The following is an 11,200-nucleotide window of genomic DNA, read 5'->3' as shown; positions in this document are numbered from 1 at the left end:
CCTTTGCTGTAGGAGGAGGAGGAGGAGGAGGAGGAGGAAGAAGGGCCGGGCGTCTGGGCGAACAGCACACCTGGGGGGAGAGCAGCGTTGGGCGGGGGAGCACCCGGCACCCCTCTGTAGGTGAAAATGGGAGTGATGCCACGCTGGGACCGTGGCAAAAGCACAGAGCCGTGCCCTACCTGTGTAGACGATACCGTTGATCTCAACCGACATGCTGATGCTGTTGGTGCCGTTGTTGGCCGTGCTGCTGGAGGTGTCCTGGCGGTTCTCTGCGGGGGACAGAGGAGGTGAAGGACCCCTCTGAGGTCCCCGAGCCCCGATCCCACCCTGAACCCCACACAGTGGCACCCACCTGGTGAGCGTGTGCCCTGGCTGTTGATGCGGATGCTCATGGGCAGCTGTGCTGTCATGGCCAGGAGGTTCTGCTGCAGGGCACGCTGCATCAGCCGCTGCTGCTCGTCTGTCACCAGTGCCATCTTCTTCTCCGGGGGTTCCCCTGATTCCAGCTTCTCCCGCAGCTGCTCCAGTGCCACGGCCTGGGCTGCTGCTGCCACCTGCACGGCTGCAGCTTGAGCTGCCACCACCGGGTGTCCGGCCAGTGACACCGGCAGCCGGCTGGGCATGGAGATGGGGATGGGTGCGTCCTCCTCTGTGGGGCAGAGAGTGGGTCAGCGCCCCAGCTACACTGCCCCAGATCCCGCCACCAGGAGCTGCTGCCTGAGGCTCTCCCCTGTTGGAGCGGGATAGGGTGATTGCAGCCCCAAACCAACACAGACGGGGGGTAAATGGACACAGAGCAGCCCTGAGGTCTTGGGGATGCTGGTGGATGAAAAGCTGGACATGAGCTGGTAGTACATGCCCGCAGCTCAGAAAGCCTACAGCACCCAGCACCCAGCCCATGCAGGGGTCAGAGCTGGGTGACCATCACGTTCCCTTCCAACCCAATCACTCTATAACTCAACGCAGTGGTCTCCAAAAGCCCCAGGCCCCCAGGGGAACCCAACTTGCTCAGGGAGGGGATGGAGAAGTGCCATCTGTTACCTTTCTTGATCTTCTGGACGGGAGCGATGGCACCGCCGTTGGTGGCCGAGGCCAACCCCAGGGCTGGCACCGGCAGCTTGGGTGAGGAGAGGAGCCCATGGGTGCCACCAGGTGAGTAGGTGAAGAGCGAGCTGCCAAATCCCTGCCGACGGCCCTCCCTTCGGTTGCTGTCAATGGCCGCCTGCAGCTCGTTGGGGTTGCTCAGGCCCCGCTTCTCACATTCATAGGGGTACAGGTACTTCATGTACCTGTGGAACGATGCAGTGAGGCACAGCATGGCCCCATCCCAACCCGTGTCCCCAAATCTTCCCCCCTCCCCCTCCCCGTGCCCCCCCGGTGCTCACTGGGTGCGGAGCGTGAAGGCCGCGCTGGTGATGGAGGTGGGCAGGTTGAGCCCCTTGGTGATCTCTCGCCACAGCTTCTTGTTGATGACCTCCACCAGGCCTCCCTTCTCCGTCACCAGCATGTAGAGCATGTACAGGTCCAGCACCTGCTTGGCCATGATGGGGATCCGGTTCACGGGGGTCCCTGGGGAGGGCAGAGAGTGGGCAGGGGGTGTGCAGGTAGGCAGAGGACAAGGGGGGTCCTGCTGCTGCCTCTCCCTTCCCCTACCACTCTACTTCCTTCTGTGAGCACCCCCACTTCATCTTGCTCAGCACCATGGAGGAAAAAGAAACTCAGAAGGGGCCGGCCGTGGTTTGCAGGCAGAGGCAGCTGCACCCAGCAACAGCAGATATTTATAACAGCAGCCACGGGGTGAGGGTCGTGCTGTGCTCAGGCTGCGTGCAATTGGGGCCCCCCAGTCCCAGCAAGAAGGGAACACAGCTGGAGCTGCGGGGATCAACAGGAATCACCCAGACCTGGGCTGGAAGGGGCTGATGGAGCACCCTGTGGGGCAGAGCTGAACCTGGGGGTGCTGGAAGGTGCACACACACACACACACACACACACGTGCTTCCCCAAATGCCTTTTTAGACAGAAGGCTGGATGCATTCACACAACAGCATTTCCAGTGCTGGACGCCAGCTCCAGCAGTGCTGAGCAGCCCCAGCACTGCACCGTGGGTCCTTGCAGTGCTTCTCCCCAGCCCGGTGCCGGGAGGTGGCAGCAGCTGATGTGGCCACACGCAGCACCACGCTGAGCTCCTCTCTCCATTCCATGGGCAGCACCAGAGCCCTCCTGCCCCCTCCCAGGACACCCCCCAGCAGTGTCCCACCGCACACAGCCCTGCAGCTGCCCCAATGGGAGCAGAGTGCTGTTTTGGAGCAGGGTTGAGCTGCACTGGTACAACCAGCAGGGGCTGTGTGCCCAGCTGCTGCCCTCGTACCACCCTGGGGCAGAGCTGTGTGCCGGACAGCAAGCAGGAGGCAGCTTTACATCAGGTCAAAAACTGCAGCAGGATGAAGCAGGAGTCACAGCAACACCCAGACCTCCCCTGCAGCACGGAGCTGTGCGTGTTACGCTCATATACACAGATATTTGACATTCTCCTTTCGAATACCACGGGTCAACATTTTCCAGACACTGCCGGTGATGTGGGTGCCCCGTTGGCCCTGAGAACAGAGCTGGGCTTTGGATTGGGGCTGCTCTGGACTCACCATAACCTGGGGATGGGGCAGCACAGGGGGAGGCTGAGGGCAAAGCCACCCTGAAGGGGACAGACCCGATGAAATCAGCCCCGTGGGGCCAGCACTGGGGCAGGAATCACTGCGCCGAGCTCATGGCGCGGATTCCAGCAGAGCAGGTTTGACCCCGGTTTGCAACGAGGTTAAAAATTAACTACCAGTCTGGCCGGAGCATTAACCTTGGGTTACAATGACACAAGAGAAAATAAAACCCATGGACAGAGCGGGGTGGGGGTGGGCAGGGGGGGGCTCACCTCGCTTCTGCATGAAGCTGAAGAGGTCGTCCAGGAACTCCTTCCTCCGGGGGTCACCATCCAACTCGTACAGCTGTGCAACAAGAGGAGAACAGTGCACACACCTCACCAGGCAGCCCAGTGTCTCCCCAAACCTTCCCCCAGGGATCCCCCCTGATCCCACAAGCAGCGGATGGGGTCTGTGCTCACACTGTGCAGCAGAGTGAGGGCAGCTGTGCCCAGCAGCACTGAGAGCGGGCACCCAGCCCCCTGACCCTGCTCCCAGCAGCGCACTGACCCAAAGCCCACCCAAGGGCTGGGGCAGTTCCCAAGGGGCAATCAGAGATCTCTATGGGGTGCCACGCAGCATTCCCCCCCCCAGGCATTGCAGGGATCCATTGCATGGAGCTGTTGGGTTCCAAAGTCCCTGCAGCTCAGGGCAGGTACGCTCTGCTCTGCACTGCGGCTGCAGAGCCGTTGGGGTAATGGGGACCAGGGCAAAGCAGGACAGCCCCACAGGGAGCAGTGCTGCCTTCCCTGCCATGACCCATCCTTGTCACCATGCCAAGGCTCTGGCAGGCAGCTCCCAGGTGGCAGACGGGAGGGCAGCCCCGCAGCGGGTGCATCAATTCCCAGAAAACTCCACTCGGTGGGAGCCAGGTGCAAAATGATACAAGGCAGCCATGCATGAAGCCGTGCCACAGCCAAGACAAGAGCGAGCGCAGGCGTTTGTCGTGCTGAGGTCCCGGCCCCGAAACCACGGCGCTGCCCCCAGCCTGGCCCGGAGGCTGAGCGACTGCAATCAGCCCTGGGATCCTCCCAGCAGAACAGGGATCCTGGTTATTTTTAGCAATCCAGCACGCTCTTGGCACAGAGTGGAGCAATGCTTTGCTGTGATCCCTCCTCCACACCTGCAGTGCCCCAGGGAGCCCGTGCTGGGCTGCAGTGAGCTGTGCGTGGGGTGCATGCCGTGGTGTGAGCTCGTGTGCAACTGCTTCAGTGTGCTCAGGGAGCACCCAGGGGTCCAGCCCCAAAAAGGATGGCGGTGAGGAGAGTGCTTGGGACCCATGGGATGGGGTTACACCGGGACGAGGAACCCGGAGCCGCCCCATGCCCTACTGGTTCCAGCACCTCCAGAGCTCGCTCCCATTTCAACAAGCAGCAAATCTGCCATAGGAGGTTGGTGCTGGGAGCGGCTATCCCCTGGCATGCTGGCAGCCTGTGCTCCTGTGAAAGCATTTCCCAGGAATGGCTCTTGGAGCAAACCTGAGACCGATGGGGCCGGTGTGGTTCATTGCACCCTGCGCCCACTGAGCGTCTGCAACTGGGAAATGTTTTTATGAGCCAGGACAGGAAGATCTGTGCACAGACGCTCCTGAAGCACCCCGTTCCTGCTGGGGCCAGCTTTTGTCTTGGGACCCCACCCTTTGTTTGACAGCCCGACACATTCCTGCCCTGATTTATGGCAGCAGATCTGCCGAGCAAATCACGCCCTCCGCACGCACGCCTCGCTCCGACGCCGCACCGCAGCCCTGTGCCATGAGAGAGGAATGGGGCTGGGGGGGGGACAACGGGTATGGCTGTGTGGGGGTGGATGCTGCACCTCCAGCCCCCCTTCCCCTCACCCTCCAGCCTGCTTTTCTCAAGGACAATTTTGAACAACTGCGGGCTGTGGGGAGGGGGCTATAAATATGAGTGTGTCAGGCTGCAAGCACGCACCGTGAGGTTAACTGGGTAACCAATACTGGCATGCACGGACCTGGTGTCACCGGGCAGGGACAAGGATGACCCCCCTTTCCCCCTAAATCCCCACCCCGGGAGGGTCCCCGTGGGGCCGAATTCCTCCTCCGCCGACGCCGATCAAAGGGATCAATGGGGCCGAGCCGATAACAGGGAAGGGCACTACAGGAAAGCCATAAACCTGCAGTTCCCCTGGAAACCTTGCAAAAGCTCGGCCAGCCCCTGAGCAAACAGCCCAGGAGAGGTCAGGAGCCATCGTTACCGCTGACCCTTTTGCAGCCCCCAGGAGCCCTAAGGCAGCACCGGGCGATGCTCAGGATGCGGCCGGCGTGGCGTTGGGCAGAGGCTGCTCCCGATCAGCTGAAGGATGCTGGGCCTGCGCCAAGCCAGCCTGCCCCGTTTCCTCGAGCGCTCAGAAAGCCGCACGCAGACGGAGGGAGGAGGAAGGGCTTCCCCGGTGCTGCTGCTGAGCACCTCGAGCCCATGGATCCGTGCATGGGGTGAGCCGGTGCCCCCTGCGCCCTGATAACAGGGACAAGAGGACAAGAGCTGTGCCCGTGGCTGGATCTGAGGGTGCTGGGTGCTGGGAACGCTGTGCTGAGCTCAGGGCATGGCACTGCCCCTCGTTTTGCCTTTCCCGTGGAAATGAGGGGAGGTTGAAGCTGTGTGAGGTTTGGGAGTGGTGCAAAACTCTGGGTGCTGCTGGCAGCTGCTTTCCCATCACATCCATGCCCCAGTACTGAGGGACCCTGAGCCTGTGGGGACCCAAAGCTGCAGAGCACAGAGCCCCACTGCCAGCGTGCGCCCTCCGTATCTCAGACAAAGGAACAGAGGAGGTGGGACGGAGGCGGCCAAGGCTTTCTCAGCAGAGCCAGCTGATTAAACACAAATCCAGGGAGGCAGAGGGGGAGGCTGGGAAAACATTGCCCTGCTGCTCAGCTCTGCTGGAGCGGGGGAGGAAAAAAGGAAATGCAAAGGAACAAAAGTGCTGGGAAGGGGCCACATCGAGTGCTTGGTGCCCATGGGGCAGTGTCCAAACCCAGCACACAGCACAGCTGTCCCAGAGCAGCGCCCAGCATGAGGGTCACATGCAGCCTATTAACCTGCAGAGCTCTAACCATTGATTAGCCATTTATTAAAGCATCATCTCATTCAATTTTTATAAGGGCAGCTCTTAAATAAAGTTTCCTGGGGTCTCTCCCCAGGCTGCTGGGCTGCATTGGGATGCACCAAATCCATGCTTGGCTTTGGGAAGAGATGAGCACTGCCAGGAGCAGCCCAGGAGCTCCAGCAAGGTGCTGGTGGCTCGCATGGGAGCCCTCCCCACCCTGGCCAGGTGCCACCTGGGTTGGGGTTTCAATCCCAAAGGAAACGTTGGACATCCGCATTTAAGAGGATGAAAGAAAATTAACCATCAGCTGAGGAAAACGTGCATCTGCTCAGCTGCAGGGGATTAGTGGAGCAGGGAGGGCTGCCCGGCCGTGTGCACCGATCGTTACAAGCACCTTTGATCCGTGGGTTCCCGGCGGGGAAAGTGCTGACAGGGCTGAGTGCTGGCGATCCCGTGCCAAAGTCCTGCAGTGAGGCGGGTGCTGCCGGTCTGTGCTCACCCAAATGCTGGTGTGAAGCCATGCGGGATGCTCAGCACCGTCTGTGCACAGCCCTGGCCACGCTGCCCTGAGCCTCAGTGCTCCCAGCACAGCGCTGGGAGGAAGCAGGGGGCACCACGGAGCACAGGCAGAGACATGGAGCCATAGAATCACAGAGCCTTTAAGGAAAAGAGCTCCAGGATCAGCTAGTCAGACCATTCCTTGGCCCCTCGCAGGATTTCCTTGCATTGACAACATCTCATTTTGCCCCGGACACCTCTGACCACACGCACCCATCCCCTCCTTTCGGCACACAGCGATAGGAGCTAAAATAAACCAGGAGGAACTGAAACTCATTCTCATTTCAGCAACGTGTGAAACCGTGCACCGGCCGGACTGAGAGCAGCAGGTGCCGCGGTGCAGTGTGTGCCAGCATGGTGCGCTGCGAGCCGGGGCCACTCTGAGCCGATAGATTTACATCTCATCATTAGGGAGGTGGAAATGGCTTAATCTGTCACACAGCTGCCCCCACGATATCCTCTTAGAGCGGAGCCACCCCCAGGACACCGGGGATGAAGGTGCCCACGCTGCAGCTCCTCCAGCCCATGAGTGGTGCCTGGTGTCTCCATCACCGTCACCGCGCTCTGGGCGCATCGTGGTGCCATGTGGCTGTTTGCTGTTTCCTGGGCAGGAGGAGTGCTGAGCTTCAGCCCGCGGGATCCTGACATGGTGTGGATGGCCAGATCAGCCCTTCAAACCAGATTATATGAAAATCCTGACCCGCTGGCTTCCAAGTGGCTCATGGAAAGCAGCCTCTCGGCAGTGCCAGGAATGCCAGAGAGCGGCAGCAGCGGCACGGGAAGCGCCGGGCTGTGCCAAGATAACGAACGCATTGGGAGGCCTCACTGTGAGCACCCATGGCAATTAAAGCCGGGAGGCGGCTGTTAACGAGGCTGCTGGTAATGAGGCTCCTGCAGTGTGGCCCCTGCGGGATCTGTGCCGATCTCACCAGGCTCGCTCTGCCACAGTGCTGGGACCCGAGCTGCAAACGCCACAGCACTGCGGTTCTGGGTTTTCAAGCCCCAGGGAATCATTTCCATGGCCTTTTTTCCCACCACCAGGCAGGTTCCACATTCACCGCTTTCCTCCTTTCTCTTCCCAGCCCATTGTGACGTGCAGGCTGCATGCTGGTGGGGGAAACCCCCCCCCCAGGTGCCCTGAAATCCCCACCAGCATTGGGCCGAGCGCTATGGGGAATAAAGCGGTCAGGACTGCTGTTTAGGGAGAAAAATAAACAACAACCCACACAAATAAAGCACGATGCAGGAGCTTTCTGGGAACAGAGGGAAACCCAGAGGCCACCAGCCTGCTCTGTGCAGCAACAGCAGAGCTGAGCACGCTGTGATGTGTTTCAGCATGGCTGGCGTGACCGAAGGCTTTGCTCTGCCCTTCTCCTTCCCTCCGGGGCTGCAGCACCTTTGCAGCTGACAGCAGAGGGGGAAAGCAGGGGGCAGCTCAGCTTCCAGGAGGTGCTACATGGAGAGTATACACTTGGAGAGGGCTTTCCCTGCAGCTCCTAACTGGGCTGCATGTGAGGACCCCCACCCATCCCTTGGCATCCCCCTGTGCTCTCGAGTGCTGCCTCTGTCATACTGCACACCATCGGCCCTGAGCTGCTCACATCGGTGCCTGGTTTCGGGGCACAGAGCTGGTGGGGGGTGGTGAAGTGGAATTCTTTAGAAAAAGAAAGTCATTAGTAAAAACTAGAGTTCTGGTGACGAGTCCCGAAATAAATTGTTTCAGATGACGCTGCTCCAACATGGTTTCCCGTAAAGCTGTGCTGCTGCTTTGGGGCACCCGGTGCCCGCAGTGCAGTTTGCACATCTCGGGGTCCATAGGCATGATACAGGCATACCCGGGGGGACCCTCCCAGCCCCAAGGGTGTTCAGCTGCCGGGGGGACTGCGGAAGGGGCTGCTGCCCGCCCAGCAGCTGTGCTGAGGTATCAGGTTCGTATCGGCTGACCGCGTGATGAGCGCGGCCAGCTCCTTTCCACCCATCCCTCGAGCAGCAGGAAGGGTGAACATCCCCGATCCTGTGGGCAGATAAAGTGCTCGGCTTAGGGACGGGGTCACCTCCCACCACAGGGCTGTCCTCATCCCTGCCCTATGCAAGCGCTCCCGACTCCTCAGGATCCTGAGGGGATGCACCGCGCCTTGGCTCAACCCCCTCCCCAAAAGCAGGGTCCAACGGAGCCTGGAAGCAGCAGAGAAGCAGAGCTCCCCATGGGTGGGGGTCTGCACGGGGCCGGGGCAGCCTCACCGGCGGCACTGCGGGCGGCTGCGCTGACTGGCCCGGCTGGATTCCTGCTGCCTGAGCTCAGTGCTTGGGGTGCGGGGGGGCACGGGCGCTCCCCATCCCCGGGGCAGCCCAGGGAGGGCCCCTTTCCGGAGGGGGAGCCTGGGTACGTTTGCCGGGAGAGGTTTACAGGGTCGTCGGTGCTGCGCTTCCCGTTGGCTCTATTGTTCCCTCTGGTTCCCAGCATTGTCCCCTCCACGGATCGGCCGCCTCCCGGAGTGGGGGCACGGGGCCCCGCCGCAGGTGCCTGTCCTGCCATTCCCTTGAGCCGAGGGCTGAGGGACCCAGAGGGACCCAGAGGGTGGCAGATCCCAGGGGCACCCTTGGCGACGTCGTCGCTCCCACATCACGTGGGAAAATCTGCTTCTGATTCCTCAGAAAAGCTGCAAACCCCTCCTGATGCCACCAGCAGTAAAATCCCCGAGCACTGCTATGACCACATCCCCTCTGCTGTGCCTCGAGGCATCCAGCCCAAGCCCAGCTATGGCTGCGTGCTGAAGCCCTCCTGCAGCGGCACACCAAAGCCATCTCCCCAGGACACGGGGCAGGGATGAGCAGGAGCCCATCACACAGTCCCCAGCTCAGACGTCCAGCATCTCCTGCCCTTCCTAGCCTGGTCTGCTACTGGGGTGGGGGTCCCAGCCCCTTCATGTGCTGCTGCCCCTGCACTGCTGTCCCTGCCACAGGGCACTGCACGGGGACACATCCCATCACCGCCAGCTGGAGGACGCGGGCCGGTGTCAGCGCCAACAATACGGGTGTCACCACGACGCAGAGGGAGACACTGAAAGAGCGAATTAGTCGCCGTTTAACCTCCCTGACCCCCCATTGTCTGCCCCGTGTCAGCCACCCGCCCCACATGTAGAGGGGCTGATCCTGCCCCCCTTCTGTGCCAAGCACCACCAAGTCACCGGGGCTGGCGGCGGCGGAAAGGCGCCCAGCACCCATCTGAGATGCGAACGGCTCAGCCGGTTCTGTCAGCTTAAGCGGCAGGGAGGGGAAAGAGAGCAGAAGGAACAGCCCGTCCAGGTCCCTGCCTGCACTGCATGACCCTCCCCAAGGGTCTGAGCCACCCCAGGCCTGGAGCACCGTGCTGTGCCATGCAGGGACTGCTGGCTGAGGGCTCGGTGCCACTCGGTGCCACTGTGGTTTCACCACGGCAGGGTTCAGATCCAGCTCTAGCACCGTGGGGACAGTTGGGTGGTTGCTTGTTTCCCTCTTTTTTTTTTTTTTAACAAAGGAGGAAGTGAATTCTGCTGCAATTGCATTTTAAACGACTATTTTGGACTGAGCACCGGTGGCAGCTCGCAGGGCTCCGGCTCCAATAAAAGTGCACAGAGTTCACGGCTGGAATGCAAATGGCACAGTGCAGTGTGGGCTGCTGAAAGGTCACCAGGGAGCCCCTCTCTTCCCCACGCCAGAGCAACCCGGCTGCCACAGCCACCCCATGATGGGGGACAGCCCCGGCAGCATGCTGTTTTGGGGCAGTTCCTCTCCTTCCAGCCAAAAGCTGCCGCCCAGGAAAGGTCATTTGGAAGTCAGCTTCCACCAGCGGCTCCTGCAGCCCTTCGCCACGTATGTGTTTGTGCATGCCCTTGACACATGCTCTCTATCACACCTGACCCTGTGCAAATATTAATTCAGTGCAGTCAGTAAGTATTGAGAAAGCGTGTCCAAGGCAGCAACACCCCGGCACCAGGAGTGAGTGGCTCTATGGGGGAACCCACCGCGGAGCTGGGACTGTATGGGGGGGCACTGCTGGCTGCATGCACGCCTGGCTTGGGTGTGCAGGCATGGTGCATAGGCATGGTGCATGGGCATGGTGCATGGGCAGGGCGTGCAGCTCCAGCACCTGCATGGGCAGAGGTGAGAAGGGGCAGGAGTGTGGCTGAATTAGCCGTTGTAGGCAAGCTGGGGTTTAAATTCCACCATATGTAAATGATCGTCTTAGAAAGGAGATCATTGTAAGCCAAAGCAGATGAGTCACCCAGGGTTTCCACTCTCAGCCCCGGTAGGGTTGGGGATTTGTGTAATTGCAAATCTGTTCCTGAAATGCGAGGCCTCGTGCCTCTCCCTCCCGGCGGGCGCTGCACAGCGGGCTGCCCCCATGGGGGGGCTGGTCCTGGTCAGGCTGTGCCACCCCCAGCCCTTCGGGGGAGGCCCATTGGCTGCGGATGGCCCTGATAGCAGCCGGCTGTGGGTGTCAGCCCCGCAAACCATCGCTGCCCATCTGCTGAGGCGCACGGCAGAACCTCACCGAAACGTTTCCAGGGCCAACGCTGCGCTGCAGATGGGCGCGATGCTCAGACGGGAACCGAGGCAGGAGGCCAAGCCTCCCGTCCCACTCCCCGTAGCATCCTGCAGAGCACAGGTACCAGCAGGGCCCCCTCCACCCCGGCGAGCAGAGTCCCTGCCCAGGAGCAGCCACGACAAAGGCAGGATTATCATCAGCTCCACTTTACAGACAAGAGACCCAGGCGTGGAGAGATTAAGGGACTTATAGTGAGGGTCACCGAGGGGGTCAGGGGCTGCGCCCACGGCTCCCGGCACGGCAGCCATGCAGGCAGGTGCCTTATCAGGGCCGAGCACACGGGGAGCGGCCGCCCCCCACCCAA

General features: G+C 61.1%; 1 protein-coding gene across 1 annotated transcript; it reads right to left on the bottom strand.

Moving 5' to 3' along the window:
* Positions 1-2: 2 nt before the first annotated feature.
* On the bottom strand, positions 3-4,895 carry ARID3A (AT-rich interaction domain 3A; the record flags this gene model as incomplete). Its single annotated transcript, XM_010724973.1, has 7 exons — positions 4,713-4,895; positions 2,921-3,248; positions 1,386-1,569; positions 1,042-1,289; positions 353-649; positions 180-269; positions 3-70 (listed from the first exon to the last, which is right to left on the bottom strand). Coding segments are annotated over exons 1-7 (1,398 nt in total), but the record flags the coding sequence as incomplete, so codon positions are not given.
* Positions 4,896-11,200: the final 6,305 nt, after the last annotated feature.

The sequence above is a fragment of the Meleagris gallopavo genome, chromosome 30, assembly GCF_000146605.3.
Source record: "Meleagris gallopavo isolate NT-WF06-2002-E0010 breed Aviagen turkey brand Nicholas breeding stock chromosome 30, Turkey_5.1, whole genome shotgun sequence".
In the NCBI taxonomy this organism is placed as follows: Eukaryota; Metazoa; Chordata; class Aves; order Galliformes; family Phasianidae; genus Meleagris; species Meleagris gallopavo.
The sequence above is the reverse complement of the archived record's forward strand: the minus strand, read 5'-3'. Positions and strand labels throughout refer to the sequence as shown.